Genomic DNA, 22,982 nt, shown 5'->3' on the forward strand with positions numbered 1-22,982 from the left:
GAACCTATTGAGCTGCCCTCTAATTTGTTTGAACTGCTGTTTGAGTGAACTTAAATATTCTACTGGAATGCTGCATGTTGAAGATGGCTTACCTAGACTGCCAATGCAATGACTATTTCAAGAATAATTTGTTATGAAACTTTGATCTCTGTGCTCTAATGAAACCAGCAGAAGCTTTCTATCCCATTTCTGTTGAAATTCTTGAGTTTGATATAATCCTTCCTGGGTCTGATGTAGATAGTGCAAAAGTAGCTAACAGTTGTCTTGAAGACCTTGCCTTAGTAGTAATAAATGCAAAAACGTGACTGCAGATTTAATACAGAATTGTAGGGCTGTTCAGTTGTCTCTTCCTCAAAAATGCTTTTTTAAAGAATTATGTTCCATTATTACTTCAAGCCAGAAGTTAACTAGTGTTAAGACAAAAAATATTTGATCCTGTAGCCAACGTGATTTCGGTATTTCTGCAGTCACTGATCCATCCTGTACTCGTTGTCGACCACTGACTCAAGAAGGCAAGCAGAGACCACAAGGCCAAGACTTCATGACATTTTTGCCAATGTTTCTCTCTGACAACCCTAATCCTAAATGTGGCAAAGGGTAAGAGCCATATTCCCCATATCTTGCTTTGACCAATGTCAAAGATGCTTGCAGTAGAAGTGTGGCCCTTCTGTGTATGCCTGTCAGGATGACTACCTAACGTTCCTCTAAAATTTATACAAACCATCCAAGTCTCACCTGTTTTTATAGTATTTTCTGAAACAAAACTGTGAAAACAAATGCATTGTCAAACAAATGGAACAGCAGTTTCCCCCCCTGCATAAAGAAACAAGTTCTGTAGTCTAGTGTATCCTGTGTAATCTTGAAATATGTTGTGGTCTGAAACCTTGCACTATCAGCTTTGGAAACTGTTAGAAACAAGGATATATATGTTATAAAAGTAATAAATATGACTGGTGTTCATTGACATGTGAAATTCTGTTTATACAGAGGACATGCCGCATATAGCTCTGCTGTCAACTTTATAAACAACAAAACTGATGTTGGAGCAACTTATTTTAGTACTTACCATACTGTATTGAAAACATCATCTGATTTTATTGACGCCATGAAAAAAGCTCGAATTATAGCAGACAACATTACTGAAACCATGGGCATCAAAGAGAAGAACTATCGCGTGTTTCCTTACAGGTATGCTTAGATCTTTCTTACTGTAGTGACACATTTAACTTGCACAACTGAGAATTACTAGCAAACAACACCTTAGAAACTTGTCTTCTGTTTTGTCTAAGAAGAAAAATTGGTTTTACTAAAAAAAAAAAACTAGGAGGAAAAAAGACTTATGTCCAGCACTAATTTATCTTTAGGCTGATAACTAAAATCAAGAAGCCTCTCCTTTGCTACAGAATATAGCTCAGGATTCAACTCAGTCTTCTAGCTTTCATGGTAGGTTTCTGTAGTTGTCCTAAATTAGTGAGATATGCTAGTTTGGATAGTTGCAAGCTGTAATTTGATTGTATTGACTTTAAACTTAAGCTGTTGCTGAAGCAATTAAACTTAAAGCAGTGACAGTAGTGATGTCAAATATTGCTTAATGCCTGCACGATTATCAATACACTAGAGACTCTGCATAATAATACACAGACTTTCCATAGTAGTAGCATAACAAAACTGAACTGGAACTAGCATCTGTACTGCAGAAATACTAATCTTCTGGCTTCAAAGAATCCTGCCCATCCTTGTGGTCTCATTGCATAATGAATCAGTTCAGACCCTCTGCAGTAGTTACTGCAGATACTACAAGCAATCTCAGGCACTACCACATAGCCACTGCTATAGCTGCTTATGTTGCAGTAGGAGACTTACCTTGACTTTCAGGTATAACGTTCATTGAAGTGGTAGTAAAGACTTGTCCTGTAACAGCTGGTGTTCCATAGGAGTGATTCTGAAGCCAGTTCTAGCTGGTGACTCTTACAATGACGGAACTACTTTATCACAAAAGCTAAGCCAATGCTAGCATCTTACTCTTGGTACTAAGTGACTTCTGTTGTATATTTCTTGCCTGTAGTTGGACAAAACCTAAACAGCTCAAAACACTGAGGTGTTTCTAGAGTCACTTGGGAGTTTTCACTAGGTAAAGCACATAGATCATGCAGCTTTGTTAGTTCCAGCTAGCTGATTTTTCTTCAAGGCTAGTTCTAGTCTCCAGACTTCTATATAAATGGCAAATGACAGTAGATACTCATCACCCTAAGCAGCTTTGTTCAAGCATTCTCTCTTACTGCATTTAAATACAGTTACTAAAGCAGAGCTATTACCTATCGGGGGCTGAATACAGGGGGAACTGTTCTGAAGTTCAGACTCACCTTCTAATGGAAAAAAACTGTGCCTTTCTGCAGAAACAGCTGTGTTCCTGGCAAGTAGGATGGCTAATCACAACTTCTGCTCTTTCCACAGTGTATTTTATGTCTTCTATGAACAGTATCTGACAATTGTGGATGATGCTATCTTTAACCTCTGCATCTCCTTGGGATCAATATTTTTGGTGACAACTGTGCTGCTTGGATTTGAAGTATGGGCTGCTGTTCTGGTTTCAGTAACTATTGCTATGATAATCGTCAACATGTTTGGAGTGATGTGGCTCTGGGGCATCAGCTTGAATGCAGTTTCACTAGTAAATCTTGTTATGGTGAGTTAACGAGACATTTGTCTGCTTCTCTTTCCAAGTATTGAACAGTTTAGTGTGTCATTCATGACACTAAGTAGTCTTTCTCTACCAAACTGTCAGACACTTGAACAATAGTAGTAGAATTATCTTAATACTTCTAGATGGTGTATAGAAAATAGAACTAGTTTGTCAGAATAAAACTAGTACAGCTAAGATACAGCAATTGAAGTGTAAAATAGATGGCTTCTGTTCTGTGGCAATAGCTGTGTTACTACTTAGGCTAGGTGCTGTCACCTGATGTTGTTCATGCCTAAAGTTAATGTTGAGGCTTCTGCTGTATTCATGTTCTGCAGAGATCTATGATGTGCTTGCATCAGTATTGTTCCTGCATAAATGGGTGAAAACATGGGCAGTGAATGCCCTGGCGAAACGCTGTAGATCTTAGCTACTAACAGCTGAGTGCTGCCAATGCTCTGGTTAACCTTGTTTTCCAGAGGTTTGTGGCAGGTCTGAGAATGTTATGAGAAAATAAACCATTGCCCCATGTTACAACGAGGCATATATATTCATGAAAGTCTACCTGCTGCATAAGTAAAGGATTTCCAAGATGTTTAATGTTGTAAATGATGAATTTCATCTTAATAAGCCTGCTTAAATGGAGTGTTAAATTCAGCTGACCTATGGTATAAAATCGGTGTGCAACTTGGTGTTGTTCTAAAGCTGTGCTATTGTAGCTAGTGTCTAGAAACTGATTTCAGTGTTAAGTGATTGCTGCATACACACACTGTATTGAAGTCAGCTTCCTGCAACACCAAGAAACTCTTGTCCTCTAATACCATCCCCTATTCTGATTCTTGTTTAATCAGATTCTCACCAGTCACTACTAAACAAAATGCCATACAGTACTCAAAAGCCTCTAGTGACAAGTTAATGCTGAACCTGTAACTTGCAATGACACTTTTCCAATGACTAGTAACTGATCACAAGTAGAACTTTTCTAGCCTGTGTAGAGTTCTGAGTAGAGACCTTACCATCAAAATGCTGATCTAAATGACACTTACGCATGTTTTCTTTTTCTATCTAGAGCTGTGGTATTGCGGTGGAATTTTGCAGTCACGTCACAAGAGCATTCACTATTAGTACTAAGGGCAGTAGAGTAGAGCGTGCAGAAGAAGCTCTGTCTCACATGGGCAGTTCAGTAAGCATCTACCTACTGTACTGGGGAAAAACGAGTAGCCAAGTTGGAACTATAGACTATATCAACATCCTGAAGTTATATATAGGATGAATAGGATGGCCCCAGGATGGCCTTGCTTGGGGGTGGGGGGTGAGGAAGGGGTGGGGGGGATGGGGAGGAAATGACTAATCAAAATTCTTAAAGATCAACCTAGGCTTCTACCAGCAATAGGGATGATCAGGACTTCATTAACTTCATATTAGCCTGATATTAATACTACCTAGTAGTTGAGAACAGAGCTAAAAGCTTTAGCTGAACCAGTAGTTCCAATTAATTGAATTGTCTCATTAAGGTTTAAGCGCTTCTCTCTTCCAAATGCTCAGAGGTAACTTGGAAAAGTCCTGAATATGGGAGCGTGCTGGAGCCTTGCGAACAAAGCAGAGCTCAGTACTTGGGCAGTACTGTCATCTCACTGCAATTCAGATGAGCAAGCTGGGGGGGTGGGGAGCGGAACAGACTGTTCCAGTGCTACATGTACTTGACCACCCAGGAAAGGAACTTTATTGAAATGTAAGTTACTCCAAGTAATGTCTTTCTTTAGCATATGTATGGATCTGCCTGACGTCAAAATCAAACTAAAATTGTTTGGCTGTACAGATCGGTGTATATTTTTATCATACTGAGCCTGGCCTGTAGTGTCAAGTAGGACTAAAAGGGGAACTCTTCTCTTGAGTAGGTCTAGTAGGTTGGTTTGGGTTCTAAGGATTAATAGGGAAGCTGGTGTGCTACATCTAGGAGCTTCAGATTACATAAGCATTTTCAGCAAATGCTAAGTAGTTAGAACATGAAACTCTACTTAAGAAAACCACTTCTTAATTGACAGGTCTTCAGTGGAATCACACTGACTAAATTTGGAGGAATTGTAGTACTGGCTTTTTCCAAATCTCAGATCTTCAAGATATTCTACTTCAGGATGTATCTAGCTATGGTTCTTCTGGGAGCAACACATGGACTAATATTTCTTCCAGTTCTGCTTAGTTACATAGGTAAGATATGAGTCTGCTTTAAAACGCACATAAACCAAAAAAAAGCTTAGCTGCCTATAGATATCTTTTCCTATGTTAATAGGAAAAAAAATTACAAACTTAGAAAATGAAAAAAACACTTAAATTTGCCTCTCCATCATGCAAGTAGCCAGATCCCTTGGAAGAAGAGGGTTGGCAGTGCAAGCTCACTGTTACAGGTGTGCTCAGCCTGTCCAGCACGGTTGCACTGTGCCATTCTTAACGGAGATGTCTGCCTAGGCCCATGTGGCACAATAGCCAGTAGCATGTCTCTAAACATGGGGACATGGCCATGGGTGCAACAAACCTGCTGTGGGATGTGGTTCCTGCATGCGCAAAAGCGATCTCACTGTGCAAGCTGAATGGTCTAAGGGCTGTCCTCCTTCAGTCAGGAAACTCAAAGCATACACGTTCTTAACACCCCCTTAGCAAATCAAGTACGAAGATTTAAAAGCTATTGTCCTTGCTGCTGCTGCTGGCAGCTTTTGACAGCTGAAGGCGTACCTGAAGACTCTTCAGTGTTAAGCTGGACCTAGGAAACCAGATAGTCGTTCTTGTTGACAGCTGCTGACTGATGTGCTGTAATGACGAGACTTTGCAATAATGCTCTTTTCTCTTATTCAGGCCCATCGGTAAATAAAGCTAAAACTCACGCTGCACAGGAGAGGTCCAGAGGTACAGAACGAGAGAGACTCCTCTACTTCTAGTTTTTAACAGTGTTCAGTGGATTCTATGAACTGTGGCCTAGGCCCACCTCTTGTTAAGAACTGAAGCGCAGCAGTGTTCTATGACTATCACTGTAACCACCACTGACTCGACTCCTGCACAGATTCAGCTAGAAGATAGCAACTGCAGCTTTGGACATGGCTTCAAACTCAGGAAATGCTACGTGGGGCTCATGTAACAGTATTACTAAAAGTAGATATGTTAAGTTACTAAAACACTTCTGTTTTCAAGAGGTTGCATCTTTCTTCTAGAAACCTAAACCAGCTGCATTGCAAGTTGAATAGCTTTTTTGTCAACGAAACTGAGGTGATGTGTATGAGAATGGACTGCTAAACCACTGACACTAATTTTAAATGCAGGTCAATGCAATTTTTGTCTCTATTTTTAAGGGGGAAGCCATCACAAGTTGTAATATTTTTAGTACTATTTGCCAAAATGTCTTGTATATACTTTATTATAAAATAGCAATTTTGTAGTTCAAAAATCTACTTAAATGCAATAAATTAAGTTTATACATTCCAGTGGGAAGAGTATTTTCAGAACGTTGTGGGCTTCATGAGAGCTTGTTCTCCAAATACTTGTTTGAAGAAGGTGACATGTTCTTCACAGTGCTCACCTAAGTGGGCAAAATAAAAGTTTGTTAACATTGAAACTGAGGAACTGAGAAGCAAGATAGTGTAGTTTAATTTACTTCAGTTAAGTACTAATTTACATCTTTGATGCATTAGAGTTGAAAAAGTTTTAACAACTTCAAAGCAGTGGAATGTTTTAAGGTATTTCCAGTCCTGTGACAAATTGCGTTGCAGTAAAAGCAGGTGTTTGATCTAGTTCCTCTATCTGACCAGGGCCTTGCACCCATTCAAGTTCTCTATGCTCCAGATTTAAGATCCTGAAGTGGGATTCTGAGCCTTTGGACTACCTAGTGACTAACAGGTTGTTGGTACAAGGAGTTTGGCTTGGGTTTTAAAATGAGAGGAACTGTAGCGCAAAACAGGCCTTGAGCTTTGAACTGAACTCAAAGGCTGTATCTTGATCCAGTTTGTGGCTTCAGGAGAAAATAGTGAGTGGAGGTACCAGCTTTAATAAATTAAGTGATGCAGGCAACTGCTAGCCAAAAAAGTTACCTTCATCTGAGAGTTCCTGTTTGTCTTGGAGTTGCTTTACTCTGCGTGCAATATATATAAAGGGGTAAGCCTAGTTAACTTTGGAAGTATGCTTCAAGGTAAGACTAAAATACACTCCAGCTGAGTCTGTATCCTAAGACAGAACCCAGTGCATGTTAGCCTGTAAGTGGAACAAGTCTTAGTTCTGTTTGTACAACAAATCTGTGTTTAACTGCTTATTGCTTACCTGGTGTGAAACTAGGGTTTCCTCGTAATCGCTGATTTCTTTGTTCAAAGAATCTGAATATAGTGTAGAAAAGCATGTCATCATCTGCTTGTTTTGCTGCATCAAGGAATTTGCGGGCTGAAATACTGTCATGTCCTCCAATACCCCTGATGAATCTCAAGGCAGCCAAAACTTGGTGTTTGGACAACAGAACTTCCACTATTTCATCATTTGCAGTGGAAAGCCTCTGAAATCAATCACAGCTGTAAGAGTATGTTCCTAAGAAATGGTTTAGATGCTAGCTAATCACTTCAAGCTTGGTCAGGTAAGCTGTTTGACGAATCTAACCCTAATGTGACACAGATACCGCAGTTTGAAATGCTTACTTTTAACATGTCCAGAGAGAGCTGATGTGCAGGAGGGTAAATGCTTTCCAGGGACAGTAACAGACAAGCCTAGGGCAAAAGTAGAAATAACTTTGGAAGTCTGAAGACATCCCACCTCTATCACTAGTTTATTGAAGCAATTTGCCTTACGTACCAAAGGCTTTGAGTCACTGAGCACATGGTACTGAAGAAACTGATGGAGCATGTAGAACAAGTTGTGTTGAACTAGGGTTTTGATGACCAGCTCATACAAATAGTGCTGTAAATACAAGAAGCCCACCATCAAAGGCATGTCTCAATACTGGTTTTTAGATGTAGAAGGTGGTAGTGGACAGAACTCACACATACGGCTACGAATGTTTTGACATTCCATGTAACGTGATGGAGTGAGGCGGTATAGTTGGTGCTTCATGCATTTAAGTGCTTTACCTGAACTGCAATCTGGAACTGGTTGAGAGAGCGAATATATTCCATCAGGACTGCTATAGTGAACTTGTGAGGTGCTTCCTAGACAAGAAAAAAGTGTTAGGTAGACCTTCCCTCGCTTTCCCTTCTAGTGACAAGTAAAGGCCACACAAACGGAGAAACAAGATGTTTCAATCCTGACAGAAATAAAGAAAGCCTCCTGCTTGCTACTTCAAGTAGTCAGCTCAGTTCAGCAGTAGGCTCACAGTAAACCTATCACTTAACTTACCTTCTTCTCTGTAAATACAGATAAAACATGGGTGTACATGTCAGACTGGTCAATAACCGCTTGAGTGCGGACTGGACGTTTCAGAAGCGGGTTACTTCTACTCTGGCCTGCTTCTACCACCTACAAGGAGAAACCCTTTAAGAATAGTGTAGTCTTGTAGTACAGTTTTAGTTAAAACTTGTCTAGATAGACTGTTTATAAGTCCCCGTTGAAAACATTTTGTTGAGCAAACTCACATCTGTGGTTGAGTTACACTGGATGCATTCTGTTCACTGGGGGCTTTCATATTGAAATTGAAAACAAAAGTAGCTGCTACTTATGTATCTTACAGCCAGGAGATAAATGGGCATATGACATTAAGGCAGGCACACCCCCTTAACAGAAATTTTGTATGTGGCTGTGCTACAAGAGCAGAACATGCTAGATTGTCAGTAGTTCTGACATGCAACAGTGTTCCAGAGGTTGTGCAGTAGTATAGCATGCTGTGAAATCAGTGGTCTGGAACTACTGCAATAATTACGGCTTCAAAGCTGCTTTTTGAACTTCCACCCTCTTTCTTTCTCAAGTATGAGGGTATGTTAGTTGTCTTACTGGAGATGAACTATGCAGCACCTCTGGAAGCGTTCAATGCCAGCTGGGATGGGGCTTTGGGCAGCCCCAAAATGGTAGGTACCCCTGGAAGAGGGGGGTCAGATAGAGCGTTCAGATGATCTTCGATGTCCCTTCCAACCCCTTCTGTGATCTTCCACAGCAGAGTGCTGAATAAAGCTGTCATCCGCAAGTAGGGAAAGAATTGCGTGTTGCACACACCTTTCTCCTGTGAGTTTGAGGACTGCAAGGGACTGACCTTGGGGGGAACCTGACATTCCTAAGTAAAGAACAGGTATTTGGCCTCTGCCACATAATGCAACTTGAAATTCAAATAGTGTTACCCTGCCTACAAGCTGCTACAGCTAACATGGTTTACCATAGTATAGCTTTGCTCAGCTTCCAAGTACTTCTTATATTCATGATTCAGTTTGTCAAAAACAGTTGCAATCACAGGCAGTGATCCCCTTCCTGGCTCACTGAGCACTGAAAAGATATAAAAAAAAAAACTATGAGGAGAAACAACAAGGGCTTTAAAGCTACCTTGAAAAAGATGATCTCTAAGCTGTATGCTAAACTTAACTGAAAATGTTTATTTAATGTCAGATGCATTTTAACTAAAGGGGGGTAGCAGAAAGCTGAATTATTTCATGCTGTTAATTCATTTAGAGGGGTGACTGACACTTTATATGACAAAGCTTGTTTCAGAGGTGATCTCAAATCTAAGACCAGTCCAGCTAACTTGTACAAGTATTTGAGGAGGCAGTGTTGCACTTTCAATATAGACAAAGCACTTAAACTTACTTTGAGAGCACACAGCTAGGATAACCATTTTGCATTCTTTCCTTTGAAGAAGGAAATCCATTAGTCTTCCTTTATCAAGCAAGAGGTTAACTACAGGCTCAAGTTTCACTTGGAGATTCCAGAGGTAACCTTGAGTTGAAGGAATAAAATAAACTGAATTGCCTTAGAAAACAGGGATATCTAAACTATACCTCAAAGGACAACACAGATCACAATTTGCTTTCCCAAACGTGGCTTAGAGCAGCATAACCCTGGCAGGATTTTTAAAGGAAATGCTCATCCCCAGTTGGTACTGTTAAGAGCAGTCATCTTACTAGGTACATCTGCTTAGTCACTGTTTCAAGCTGCTTTGTACGCTGAAGGTATAAAATAGTTACTGGTTTTGAGTAGGAGAGTTAATTTTCTTGACAATACCCTATGAGATATGTTATGGATTTGTGATGAAAGTAACGCTGATCGATAACATGTTTTGGTTCTTGCTGAGTAGTGTCTACACAGTCAAGGTCTTTTCTGCTTCTCAAGCTGCGCTGTCAGCAGGGAGGCTAGAGGTGCATAAGAAGCTGGGAGGGGATACAGGCAGGGCAGATGGCCCAAACCGACCAAGGGGCTATCATGTAACATATTTCATGCTCAACCATAAATGCTGGAGGGAAAGCAAGAGGGGACTGAGGTGTGGCCTTTGTTTTCCCAACTAACTGTTATATGTGCTGAAGCCCCGCTTTCTTAAAAAATGGAGTAGTAGAAAACTAATTCCTTATTTTGCTCAGATTGCATGTGCAGCTTTGGTTTACCTACTGAACTGAATCTCAACCCACAAGTTTTCTCACTTCTGTCTTTCTGATTCTCTTCTCCCCACTGGGGAGCAAGCAGCAGGGTGGTACTTAGCTGCCTACTGAAGTTAACCCACACCAACAAGCCACCATTTTACAAAGATTAGCGTAGTCAAACAGCTCACTGCTCACCTTCACTTGCACTGATGATAATATCAGGTTGAAAGACAATCCACGAAGATGAATCTAAATGTTAAAGCTTAACACCCATCTTAGCATTGATTCTAGACTGTTGCTACTATATTCACATAATTGTACTGAAGCAGAATGAGTTAACATACTTGCATTCACTGGCACGGCCTTTCTCTTGCAAGATCTTGAAACACAGCCTTGGATGTTTATCTGGTTTCATGGTGTATCTATCCAGTAATTTCACACAAGTATCTCAAATGACTGAGAAATACTAATGCATTACACTGGCATCCCTTATTTATTGCTCTGTAAAAGTAGTAAAGGCTCTTGTGAAGCATACTATTTCCTCTTGAAGTGGTAAATGAGCTAAAGCCAGATTTAGTGAGTCAGGCTATCATGTTAGCTTTTTCCATGCTTGGTACATAAGAGTCTGGCATTTTAGGAGCACTTAAAGGATACAGAGTTTACACGGAACAGGAGACTGACTTGTTACAGAGGCTGGACCTGCAGAAAAATTAACATCAGCTGAAGAACAACAGTAGTCTGGCAGCTCCTGTGCTAACAAAACACAAACCACAAGCTCACACTGAAAAGGCAGTATAGGTTGTAACATTCTAGCAGTCCTAGAGCAAGCAGGCAAAACAAAAAAAGTTACATGCAGTTGTGTAACTAGATCATCTATAAGGAAAACTGACAGTGTAGGAAAGGAAACCCGGCATGTAGGAAGTCATGCATGCTGAAGCATTCCATCTCTAATACTGTGACTCCAAATGCATTGTCTCCTACTTCCTTTATTTACATGTAATCACTTTCGTTCCTTTAAAAGCAATGTAGGTTTGTACCTTCTGGTAGTAACCTTTACCCACAGATTTATCACATACTTTCTATTAGTGACTTCAAAATTTTGTTGTCAAAGAGTTTTTAAGGTGCAATCATCCCTAAGAAGAGTTTTTCTTCTGTAGAGAGTGCCACACCGTTTTGCCATAGAGAACTATGCTCAGATTAATTCTATCTATTAGCAAACAATTAACTTTGAAGCTGGAAAATTATCTGCTACACTTTTATTACAAAAAGCCAGAAAGAAAAATCTAAAATCATCTTTAGTATTGATGCTAAGCTGATCCTAAACTTGACTCTAAGCCTGGACTGTCTTTCAGGCTCATGATGTGGCCCAGAAAATTAAATAGTCATGACTTAAGCCACAGAAGCATTAAGTGCTTTGGAGTACACACCAGCTTTTATAGCTGTGGTCAATGGGGAAAGGACAGGGCATACAAATAATGTGTATAACAAAATAAATAAAATTTGAAAGATCTTTGCTTTAACACTTCAAAGCATTATAGCAAGTGTACAGCTTAAATAGCATCTTTTACTCTTCTGTCAGAAGCATGAATTCGGGACAAGAATTTCTTATCAGTTCCTTGCTATATTCTTTCTCCCCTCACCTTCTCCTTCCTCACTATGTATAATGGAAGTATCAGTAGGCTGAAGCACTCTGGTATGCCAACTGTTGCATTTAGACAACCCCGATAATAGGTTAGAGTGTTTATTATATAGTGTAATAGTGCTACCTGCTACAGGTATTTGATAGGGTTGTATTGATCGAGGTGGAAGTACAAACTGATGGATGGTAGTAGACCCATCAAATTCTCCTTTTAGCTTGATGTCAAATATGACTGAAGTCTGAAATTGACAAGAGAAATTAGTTTTCACAAAATACAAATTCCCACCCATTTAACATGTATTCAGGTCACTTTTCGGAACAGGTTGCCCAGGGAAGTGGTGGAGCCACCATCCCTGGGGGTGTGTAAGGAGAGGCTGGATGTGGTGCTTAGGGACATGGTTTAGTGGGTGACATTGGTGGTAGGGGGATGGTTGGACCACATGGTCTTGGAGGTATTTTCTAACCTTAATGAGTCTGATTTCCATCTTGTGTTCTGCATAATAACATCATGTCAAATTCACTGCTTAGTTATGGACTCTAGAAATTGAGAAAAATTCTGCAGCCACCTATGATATCCTCATACTCATACCCTTCAGTCTTGTTAAATACAGAGTTTACTAACGTTTTCACCCTGTATGTACAACATTCGTAGTGAAAATCTCACATGGTGGAAATGTGCTTCACTGCCAGCACCAACGAGACATGACTTGGCAGCTACCCTACTCAGTGTGGTATTTGTTTTGTGTGTGTTCATACAGTCGTATTTATTCCCCAGCATTTCAGCCAGGCTATAAGGGCTCTGGGTTGAATGTTAACACGTAGCATTAATATGAATTACGACTGAAACATCCACTAACCAGCCTAACAAGATATACTGACCCAGTTCTCAAAGCTGCCCAGCAGGAGAAACAAAAGCCTTTCCACATGTAAAAAGCAAAGTACCACTTCAGCTTTCCTACTGACCAAGCCTTGCTACTGTGACTACAGTCAAATAAATTTTACCCACACTATCATGTGCATAAGATTGTGTGTGTTCCTGTAAGTTTTCAGAAACCTGGCTTTTCAAACAAAAATTTTTGGTCATAGAAACTGATCATTCACATTTTTGTGATACAAGAAGTTCCCATGATTAATAATTCAGTACCCAAGTTAGCTCTACCTCTCCACAATGCCTTAAAAACCTACACAGTGCAGCAGAATAGCACAGTAAAATAATACTAAAAAAAGGGACACAAAAAGAGGCATTAGAAAAAAAAACGATGAAGTGCTATATCCATCAAGGCCAAGGGTAAGTTTGAATCTTTCACCTTTATGGTGTTTTTGTTTCTTCCCTGCAAATACTCTGGCTTTCAGCAATGCTAAGAACACACAAATGTTTTCTAAAGCTAACGTGTATAGTTATGAAAGTGTCCAACTTTTGAAAGTTAAGACAAGAAAACATAAACAACTCAGACCTCAGTATCCTGATGATGTACTACCACCAAGTTATCCACAACATTTAGTGCAAACTTTCCAGTTCTGTTGAGCTTTAAAATGTGCGTCTTCTTACAGGAGCCCTCTCTACGGAAATAGAGAAGAGCTGGTCAGTACGCCTATCCAAAACAGAAAAGCAGAAGTCTCTTACACACATGAAGTGTTACAAAAGTTCTTTATTCTGCTCTTACCTTGGCAAGTGATAGAGGACTACTTCTGCTCCTGTACTATTGGAAGTCCTTGAGTGATGCCTCAAATAGAGGACGTAAAGCTGCCCGTATCTAATGAGACAACAGGATTAAAACATCATTTGACAACAAAGAGCTGGGAAGGAGATGAGACCTACGACATCCTTTCTGAAACAAAGGCACAAAGCTGTCTTACTCTAACGTCCTGTTAGAACCATGTTTTATCCTAGAAGAACAGAGATGAGATTACCTAAGTCAAATGACCAATTAAAAGTGAAAGACTGAAACAACACTTGGTAAATCACAACACAGTCTACACACATGCAAATTAGACATGACTAACTCTATCAGCAGATCAACTCAAAGATGAAATATTCTCAAGATGTCTGGACTAATCAAGAAGAATTTCATGTAAGGCTCCTCAGTTTGCATCTCGTCCCCACCCTGCCTCAGGAGAGTTGTTTAGACTCTTTGTTCAAGGCAGTAACCAAAGCACTTTGAAGCCCTTTAAAGCAGGAGTACTGCTAAAACAAGAAACAAGTGCAACCATGTCACCATTCTTGTCTTCTCAGAGCACCCCCAAACTCTCACACTTTTCCAAGGAAAGAAAAGGCTTGATTAGTCAGATACATACATTGTAGCCATGGCAATATCTCTTTCAGAAAGGCTGAGCTTGGAGGACTTGGGTGCTGCAGGTAACTCAATTTCAAATTTTGATAGTTTTGACATTGTTCCACTCTGTTAAACAGAAACAACAACAAAAAGCAGCAATCCAACATTAAGACGTGAAACTGGAAGGCGGCCTTGACTATGCATTAGTCAAAGGTTAGATGAATAGCACCCCCATGAGGAGAAGAATGATGATAGCTGGAAAGATGACTGACACCTTTCTACTGGGATCCTAAACAAATACCTAAGATATCATAATATCATCCTGATATTATAACATCAGCTTCAGCTAGCAAAACATTTTAGTCTTAGCTAAGCCAACACAAATTTGTATGCAAATCCCAATGATAATGGCTTGGAGATCTCAAACATAAGTTCTCTCAAATTCCTCTTTCACAGTGAAAGATGTGCTCCAACTCCTAAATAACAGCTTACTGAGAAGGGGAAAAATATCAGTAATTCCTATCAGTCACAGTCTCTTTTTGTTCCTACTAACTCCAGAATCTGCATTAAACTGAGTGCATACCCTTTTTCCCCCACTCGAGATTTCCTCCTCTTCCTCTTTTTGCATGGAATTTAAGCAAATTTTCAAAGCTGCTGAAACTTCTACCGAGTTTCGCTTACCATGCTCATTAACTTGTTCTTGAGTGTGATATGCAAATACTACAGAAATTTCTTCTTTGCTAGAGCTTTATTTTCAAGAGATTATTTTAGCACAGTACTTTTCTCAGGAAATCTTTATAAATACTTTCTGAATACAAAATGAGAGTTATTTAGCTACAACTTGTCACAAAATACGAAGGAGAGTGAAGCACAATTGAAGTCCTCACAAAGGAAGCAGTGAGAGTACGTTCTACCTAGACACCCAAGAGAATATTACTTCAGGATCCAGTAAAGACCCTACGTGAGATCAACCCAAACCAAGAAAACCATCTGAATATGCTTCTTTTTAAGTATGCTCCCTTAGACTACCAGAGCAATGTGTAAGCCCTTAAAAGAAGCAAGATGAAGCCAGTAGTTCTGTTCCTCATTTTTTCCTAAATCATCTTACTGTACAATTAACTTATAGCGAATTCTAATTTTCACTGTAGTGTTTTTCCAAGCCATAAAGAGAAATACTTTCACCGGAACCTTTACTGTTGTCCACAGGGAAGAGCACCAAGAAAAATAAATAAGGTATACCTAGCCCTCTCATGCTCGGAACAATAACTGTTTCTTAAGCACTAAGTTTTTCTTTTCCTTTTCAAGTTCATCCACTCGCATGTAGAAGGATATAGTTACAATCGTAAGTGAAAGGCCCTTATTTTTAGTTTATAATGCTAGAGAGTTCAAATGCCCACATAGAAATAAAACCTTTACATAAATGAAAAAAAGAGATCTTGAAAGATACTTAAGTTGTCGAGTACTGTGTCACTGATACTATGTCACTGATTTTCTGTTCCCCTTTCTCAAGGGGAACTGCCCAACATTAACTCAGTACACTTCTTTCCAAAGAGGACATAAGGAAAAAGTGAATTAATTTTAAGCTGTTGCCAAGGATCTAGCTTACAGATTTTGCTTTGTTCTTTGCTTATTGTCATGTAAAGATGTAAACATGCACCTCTTGAAAGAAATCCAGGAAAAGAAACAGAATGCTTGACTGAAGTAGCAACCTAAAAAAAGCAAGCTCTCAATATGAAAAAAAGTGTGGAACATAGTCCTTTACCTTGAAATAGAATGGCTGCAGGACATTGCCAAGGACAGTGGTTGACAGAAGAATAACAGAGCTCTCTGGACAATACATATACCAGTTGACATTGATATTCTGATTCTTCAGAAGTTTTAAACTTCGTTTCTCTGGTAATACCTGGAAACGTGAGATATCACCATTATATATAAATATCAGGATTCCAACAGCATAAATGGCACACAGCTTTGGAGAAAGTTTATAATAGCCCTCATCACCGATGTCAGAAAGGGCTGTTTATTCTTTAGATTTCTCCAAAAACATGTGCAAAGGTAATTAAGAAAATCACACAGACTAGTTCAGACAATTAATTGACCAATGTAAGAGGAAGCTACCAATTTGCAGAAGGGTATTGCTATCTTAATCAACATTTGCTCTTCACTGCATTTGAAGCATGCACACATCTTCCTTAAATCACAGAATGGCAGAGGTTGAAAGGGACTTCTGAAGATCTAGTCCAAAATGCTGATTTGTTCTGCATGAAGTAATATTTCACATTAAATTTACAAACTCATTTCTATACTAGCCAAGAGCATGTCAATCTTGAGTTCTCAATATTTAATTCGGAACTCCTTTATAGAGGATCTTTGTTAGATGCACTACATTACCTGTTACACTTTCCTCACTCTGAAAAAAAAAGTATTTACCTTAAAGTAGTCTAAACAAAAGAGCGGTACTTTTTAAAAGAGCATTTTCTCAATTTGAAAGCTAGAAGAAAATAATTCAAAGATACTGGAAGAAATTAAGATTTTCTAATTTCTAAATGCGTCTAACCTACAGGAGTTGTTTGCATTACCTGATAGAATTCAATTCCTTGATCTGTGATGAAGACGATTTCTGTTGAACTTGTCCAGCAGAATCCTAGAATATTGGCATTCTTGGTCTTTTAACAAACAAGCAAACAAGAACTTTTACTTGGAAAAAGTAACTATTCAGATAAGCTAATATTATTAAATGAAGAATGTGAGATCAAAGGCCATTTAGTTATCCAGTCACTGGAGTTCATGCACTTGGCAGCTGGACGCCCAATATACATCAGCTGCTTTTGTCGAAGACTCCCAAAACCATGTATGAACATAACTACTGTGTGACTTGAACTTCTGGTAGCATGTAAAATTTACAAGTTTATTACAGAGTCAATTTTTCTTCTCCCCCAAAGACAATCAAGTTCTTCAGGTTCAAACCATACTGCCAATTCAAATAATTCTTGGCAAGAAAAGCCTGTTCCTTCCATCGACAGAAACAAAGAACTAAGATTTCCCATGACTACACTCAGAACTCTATCATAAATCCTTGCTATAACGCTTTACTCAAATGCATAATCCTCAATAATGAAGCAGAGAGTGCTTCGGCTTGAAAGCCCATGGGAATAAAGGAATCCTTGCAAATCCCAATGTTTAAAAATGTACTTTAGCATTCTACTACCCCACATTGTATTTTCTCTTAATTAACGATTGGAAAGTACCAGGGACAATAATAGCTGTTTCTCATACACTGATCATCAAGAAATGAGAAGGGTTGTTTAAAAATACCAGACAGTAAGCTGTCAGTAGTTTGCGTACTCTATCACTGATCAGTAAAATTAGGGCAAAACATCCAAATTAACATTTCTGACATTAGTATAATTACTTAAAAAAAAAAAAAAGCTCTTGGTCTCTTCTCCTCCCCAAACCTTGACATTTGTTGCTTTCACAGCATTTCCAGTTCCTTCTAAGACTGGATTAGAGTGACTGAACCAGGAAGGGTTGTAGTGTTTTTTTGTGGCATTGTTAATACCTGTTAATTTACCTTAATTCAGATAGACAGTAGCAACTACCTATCTCTTACATCACATTAGTGTTTTGGAAGTGATTTTTTTTTTGGTATCTCAATTAGTTCTCTTGTAGAGTGGAGGCCACCAGTGTAAGTAACATTAGAGTTTTACCTACAAGCTTTGAACATTTATTTACCTTACATTCCTGTGTATATTCTAGCTGAGGGCTGTCTGGAATAAAATTCAAGAAATCCTGCAACGACACACATGAAGCACATCAGCAAGTATGAAGCACAGAATACTACAGGTAGAAGAGAACAGTTATTAGCCGATCAAGTTATTTTGGATGAGATACATAGAAATAAGATTGATTTACTATATTCTACTTCACTTCTTCATAGGAAACAGCTCCACCCCTTCACCTTTCTTAAAGGATGATACCCACAAAGCAACAACGTTGCCTTGCAGCTGCTCAGCCTCTCAGGGTGAGAGGAACTTTCACTACAGCTGTTGACAGTCACCAGAACTCTCAAACTTTAGCCTCAGAGGCTTCTACTCTGGTACTCTAAGTCCTAGAGTTTCAGCTCCAATTCCCTTCCTGTCTGCAGGGCGTAGGAGTCTTACCACGCTTTTCGACGTTCTCTGCACAGCCAGTATCTTGTTTCCTAAGGAAAACTTGATGCATTTTACTTCACCCTTGTCTTCCATTCTATATAGGAAGAAAAAGAAGTTACGTGAGCATCGTCTAAAATAGTTTGCTATAGAATTCTGTAATACACCCTCAAAACACGGAGAAGAGAGAAAAGTGTAATGCAAATACTTTTGAACATAACTTCGGAGAGTTGCTGGACACATACAGGATTCAGAAGTTGGCGAGATAACAGCAGTTCACTCTTCAGAAGTACTGAACACATCCATGACAAAAACACGGCTAAGATTGCACAAACTAGCACCTGAAGTTACTAGAGCTGCTCTGCTCTGCTGGCCTATGATGGGGAATTGAAAGACTGCAGAACTATTCAAACCTGCAATCTCAGCTCTGTCCCAGTGCTTCTGGAGTTCTGTAATACTCACTGACATCCTCTGATCAGCTCCTTTACCACCAGGACTACTGCTAATAAGACACAAGTCTACTCAATTCCCCACTAAGATTCATCCTCTAGAAGAATTTCTGAGGTTAAAGGGGGAATGAGGTTAACAGCACAGTAAACAAATTGCTTCTTCCGTACCTGGGTTTAAGTAGCCTTTGAGTAAAAGGCTACTTCCTAACATATACACAGCAGAGTACAGAGAGTCATCACTTTCAACAGACGCATTTATAAAATAGTTTTCTGAAAATAGAGCAGTTTCATTGAAAATACTGCTGACAGATTCTGGGGGAAGGTGGCGAGGATGACTTTCAACAAGAAGATAAAAGAAACCAAATCAAATTTAAAAAAGAAACAAAAAAACAAGAAATCCACAAGTCAGAAATAAGATGCTTGAATCTCTGGCAGAAATTCAGAGAAGTTACGGTTCTCTGCACGTTTAGGTTTACCTCATTTTGTTTAACTTGCTAAACCACATCCTTGGAAAAGTCACAGCTGCTGTAAGAATCACAAGCTCGAATCTCCATAATCTCTCACATTTACAACATGTTTTAATGAAATATTGTTATTACAGAAAAATCCACAGCTTTATTTTTTTCAGAAGACTACAGATTCATGAGAGAAAAGCATACCATATTAATTACAAGAAGATTATTGTTAAGAACAAAATAGACAATCACAAATACTTGTGAGTTTTATGCTGGAAACACAGCAGATTGAGAGGAAGTACCACATAATTTAAGACCGCAGAACACTATTCCAAGACAACAAAAGTGAAAGTGCATTACCTGAATGAAATGGGATTTCTGTCCTCCAAGCCTTTAACAACAACTCCTGTAGCTCCACCAGATCGAACAGCAAAAACCTATTACAAAAGGACAAATCAATTATTTTCTCTGGAGCTCCAAGTTTACAAAGGTACCTACACAATACTGTAGGCATTTTCTGAACTGCTGGGCAAGAAAAAACAGAAGCTGTTTGTATAAACTTTTTTGTTTTGTATATTCTTACTTACATAATTCAAGTATTAGTAAAAAAAAAAAAAAAAATTACTTAAGAGCAGGGCATTGTTTAAGGAAAGCAGCTTGGGGACTGGGAAGGAATAAGATGCAACTCACTGACCCAGAAAGATGATCTTGTCAGAACATGTTACTAGATAGGAATAGGTTAATAATAATCTGCAGTTTTGCCTGTACCTAAGAAGTGTCAGCTGACTTGCACTAACAACCAAAGGATGTCTTTAGCACAACTGCTTACACATTTGTGTATAACCTGCTTGATGCATACTGCTTGTCAACTAAAACAAGGTAACATTAAGATAAAAAAACCATGCTGTACAAACTTCAACTGGCTTAAAAAAAAAAAAAAGCAGATGCCTTATTGTTATAGTTGTACCTGTAGAAGCAGTAAACACACAGGTCAGGTCTTGGAATAATGACATAACGATATACTGTTTCATAATATAAACCATGCTGATGGTGCAGTACGCCCATGCAGGAATACAGGTTTCAAGGCTATAAACTGCAAGCAAGTCCATGGTCTTACCAGAACGATAAAAACCAATTTTAAAATACTTTTAACATTGATGTAGATAGAAAATGAAGGCAACTTTCTCTTAATTTGTACAAGACAACAAGGAACAAGCTCTCAGAAGACTCTTTATGTGGGGAAAAAAAGAGTCATTGAAATGCTGGACAGAGATGATTTAGATACACACTGGAAATTAAACAATTTTAGATTAGCAATAAAAGATATAGAATTAAAGTTACAATGGAAAATAAGTTTATTTCGATCAGTTTCTCACGTCCACATCATAATCCAGTGCCTCCAGACAAGCGCACTTACATACTCGTATTTCAACTGTCCCTTGAAATGTACATAAAGTGTAATGGTTTATAGAGAAAAAGGACCCCAATAATCTTGAATATGGAACAGCAGCAGTAAGTTCACAACAAAAATATTGCACCCCCCCTTCAAATCTGATGCTGATCTCGTCCATACCTCAGGTGGCAAACTGTGCCATTTGTATAGGGAAGAAAGCGTGAACATTTCAAAGCTGCGAACACCAAACTTACAGGATGGTTACAGGAATTAGACAGCCAACAGCACCCACGCCGATACAAGCATCAGGACAGACTGGGGACCTTTTAGCTACACTGAGCCGGCCATACAGAAACCCACAGGGATATTTAGAAGAAGCACACTTAAAAGAAGGAAAGCTGAGAAACGTAAAGCAAAGCAGCTGGTCAAGAGCCACAAGAAAAACTACAAATATTATTACGTGAGAGAATATGGAGGCTTAGGAATTGAAAAACTCAGTCCATTGTCCCTGAGGACCTCCAGAACACCCTTACGACAGGGAGGGCGATAACAAGCGATTAGAAAAAGAAACTCCCAAATTCCCCCGGGCCCGCAGCGCCGCGGCAGGTGCCGACGGCCAAATCCCCACAGGAGCACCACAGCGAGCGGCGGCCGGGGGCAGAGCCGCCAAACCAAGAGACTAGGGGAGAAAAATTATTTTTAAAAAACAGGGAAAAAATAAGTTAAAAGGGCGTCAGGAAAGGACACGCCGCCCAGCCGCGGCCCGCCGCCGCACCCACCTGCTTGTTGGCCTCGTCGAAGAAGACGCAGTTGACGGGGTTGGCCTTCTCGAAGTGCACGGGCCGGCCGCACAGCGCCAGGTAGCAGCCGCCGCCCCGGCTCTCGCCGCCGCCATCTTCTCCCCCCGGCGCCCCGTCCTCCTCCTCCCCCGGCGGCGGCTCGCGGCTCATGGCGGCCGCACCAACGGTCCCCGGCCGTCCCCAACGCCCCCGGCCGGCCGGGCGGCCGCTTCCTGTTTACACTCCCTCGCCGCGTGACGCGGGAGCGGCCCGCCTCACAGGCGGTGCTGCCGCCATTTTTGGGGGGGGGGGGGGGGGGGGGGGGGGGCTGGCGCTGTGAGGGGCCGGGCGCCTACGCGTTCCTCATAGTTACGGAATAAAAAGGTCCTCGCTTGTTAGCCGAAACGTAGGGAATTCTGCCCGCGTTTAGCCTCAGGACTTTGTGACGAATATCCAGAATTCTGAGATGCTGTTTGCGTGGTAATAACCCTAGAGGCTTTCACGGCTGAGGAGTCCAGGAAAACCCTTGTTTTAGCAACCTCTCCCTTGGTTTGAGCTACTTGACAAAGTATCTAGATGTCATACAATCACAGAATTGTTAAGGTTGGAAAAGACCTTCAAGATCATCTGGCCCTACCACCAATGTCACCCACTAAACCATGTCCCCAAGCACCACATCCAGCCTCTCCTTGAACACCCCCAGGGACGGTGACGCCACCACCTCCCTGGGCAACCCGTCCCAGTGCCTGACTGCTCTTTCTGAAAAGAAACGTCTCCTCATTTCCAACCTGAACCTCCCCTGGCACAACTTGAGGCCATTTACTCTAGTCCTATCACTAATCCAGTCTCCAAGCAAATCCTGAGCAAATATTACTGCTTTGGGCGAAAAGACATTCAGGCAATATAATCAGGCCCACTAGCTTCAATTCACAGGCTCGAGGACCATTACTTCATTTTTTATATTTTATTCTTATTTTAATCAAAACAGCTGTACCAACTGAAACCTACTCAAGTGCAATAGAACAAGTTTCCTGTTTCAAAATGACATCTCAGACAACACCCCACTTCCAGTTATTTGTGCTCTTTATCTCACTCCCAATGTAAACATCCCTACCAATCTAATATCCTTCCTTTACAAGAATCCTGTAATGTAGTAGGTAGCTGCTTTGAGAGAAATTTTGGTTTCTCTAAGAAACGTTAGGAGTACTGAGACTTTTAATAAGCCTAGAATATGACTGTTTTTCTTTTTAAGTGCCTTATCCTCTGAATGCTTTGAGAAAAGTTGGGTTGTATTTGCCAACAGCAGCTTTCAGTCTTCCTGAAAGTGTTAGGTAACTGTGGTACTCCACATCAGTACATAATTCTGTTCATTCCCTGATGTCTTTATTTTGGGCAACTATTTCACTGAGTGATGAAGACATACCCACAAGACATAAGATGCTTTACTTACAAGAGGGGTAAAAGCAAGATGATTGGCAAATTCATTAAAAAAAAAAATCCAAATACCCATTGCAACTGGCCAGAAGTTATTTACTGTTTACATAGCACCCATGAAAACAGTCATTTTTCTGTTGTTAAACTCGAAGAAAGTACTCCCTAACACTGGTTTAGCATAGCATTGAGGATTGGCAATGGCCAGTACAATG

The 22,982-nt window shown here is 40.0% G+C and overlaps 2 protein-coding genes across 3 annotated transcripts in view; one reads left to right on the plus strand and one right to left on the minus strand.

The window, feature by feature from the left end:
- The window catches only part of NPC1 (NPC intracellular cholesterol transporter 1), a 28,011-nt gene extending 21,858 nt beyond the window's left edge, over positions 1-6,153 (plus strand). Inside the window, exons 20-25 of the mRNA XM_083823930.1 lie at positions 468-597; positions 988-1,188; positions 2,455-2,686; positions 3,750-3,863; positions 4,726-4,888; positions 5,531-6,153. Coding sequence (XP_083680056.1) covers positions 468-597; positions 988-1,188; positions 2,455-2,686; positions 3,750-3,863; positions 4,726-4,888; positions 5,531-5,613 — 923 coding nt within the window. The 3' untranslated portion in view covers positions 5,614-6,153. The remainder of the gene's footprint in view (positions 1-467; positions 598-987; positions 1,189-2,454; positions 2,687-3,749; positions 3,864-4,725; positions 4,889-5,530) is intronic.
- On the minus strand, positions 6,047-21,585 carry RMC1 (regulator of MON1-CCZ1). Of its 2 annotated transcripts, none has more exons than XM_083823943.1 (20): positions 21,337-21,585; positions 19,525-19,601; positions 18,273-18,357; positions 17,845-17,901; positions 16,692-16,778; positions 15,875-16,015; positions 14,135-14,238; positions 13,504-13,593; positions 13,294-13,399; positions 11,967-12,078; positions 10,855-10,953; positions 10,396-10,449; positions 9,434-9,562; positions 9,009-9,115; positions 8,042-8,161; positions 7,777-7,854; positions 7,502-7,606; positions 7,348-7,416; positions 6,983-7,208; positions 6,047-6,248 (listed from the first exon to the last, which is right to left on the minus strand). In XM_083823943.1, exons 1-20 carry the CDS (start codon positions 21,505-21,507, stop codon positions 6,169-6,171), a joined length of 2,097 nt encoding a protein of 698 aa, XP_083680069.1. In that variant the 5' UTR covers positions 21,508-21,585; the 3' UTR covers positions 6,047-6,168. The 2 variants fall into 2 exon arrangements, with proteins under 2 accessions (XP_083680069.1, XP_083680070.1); XM_083823944.1 differs by having other exon boundaries at positions 10,855-10,899; positions 21,337-21,584.
- Between the last annotated feature and the right edge of the window lie 1,397 nt (positions 21,586-22,982).

Source organism: Anser anser (assembly GCF_964211835.1).
Source record: "Anser anser genome assembly, chromosome: 2".
Classification (NCBI taxonomy): domain Eukaryota; kingdom Metazoa; phylum Chordata; class Aves; order Anseriformes; family Anatidae; genus Anser; species Anser anser.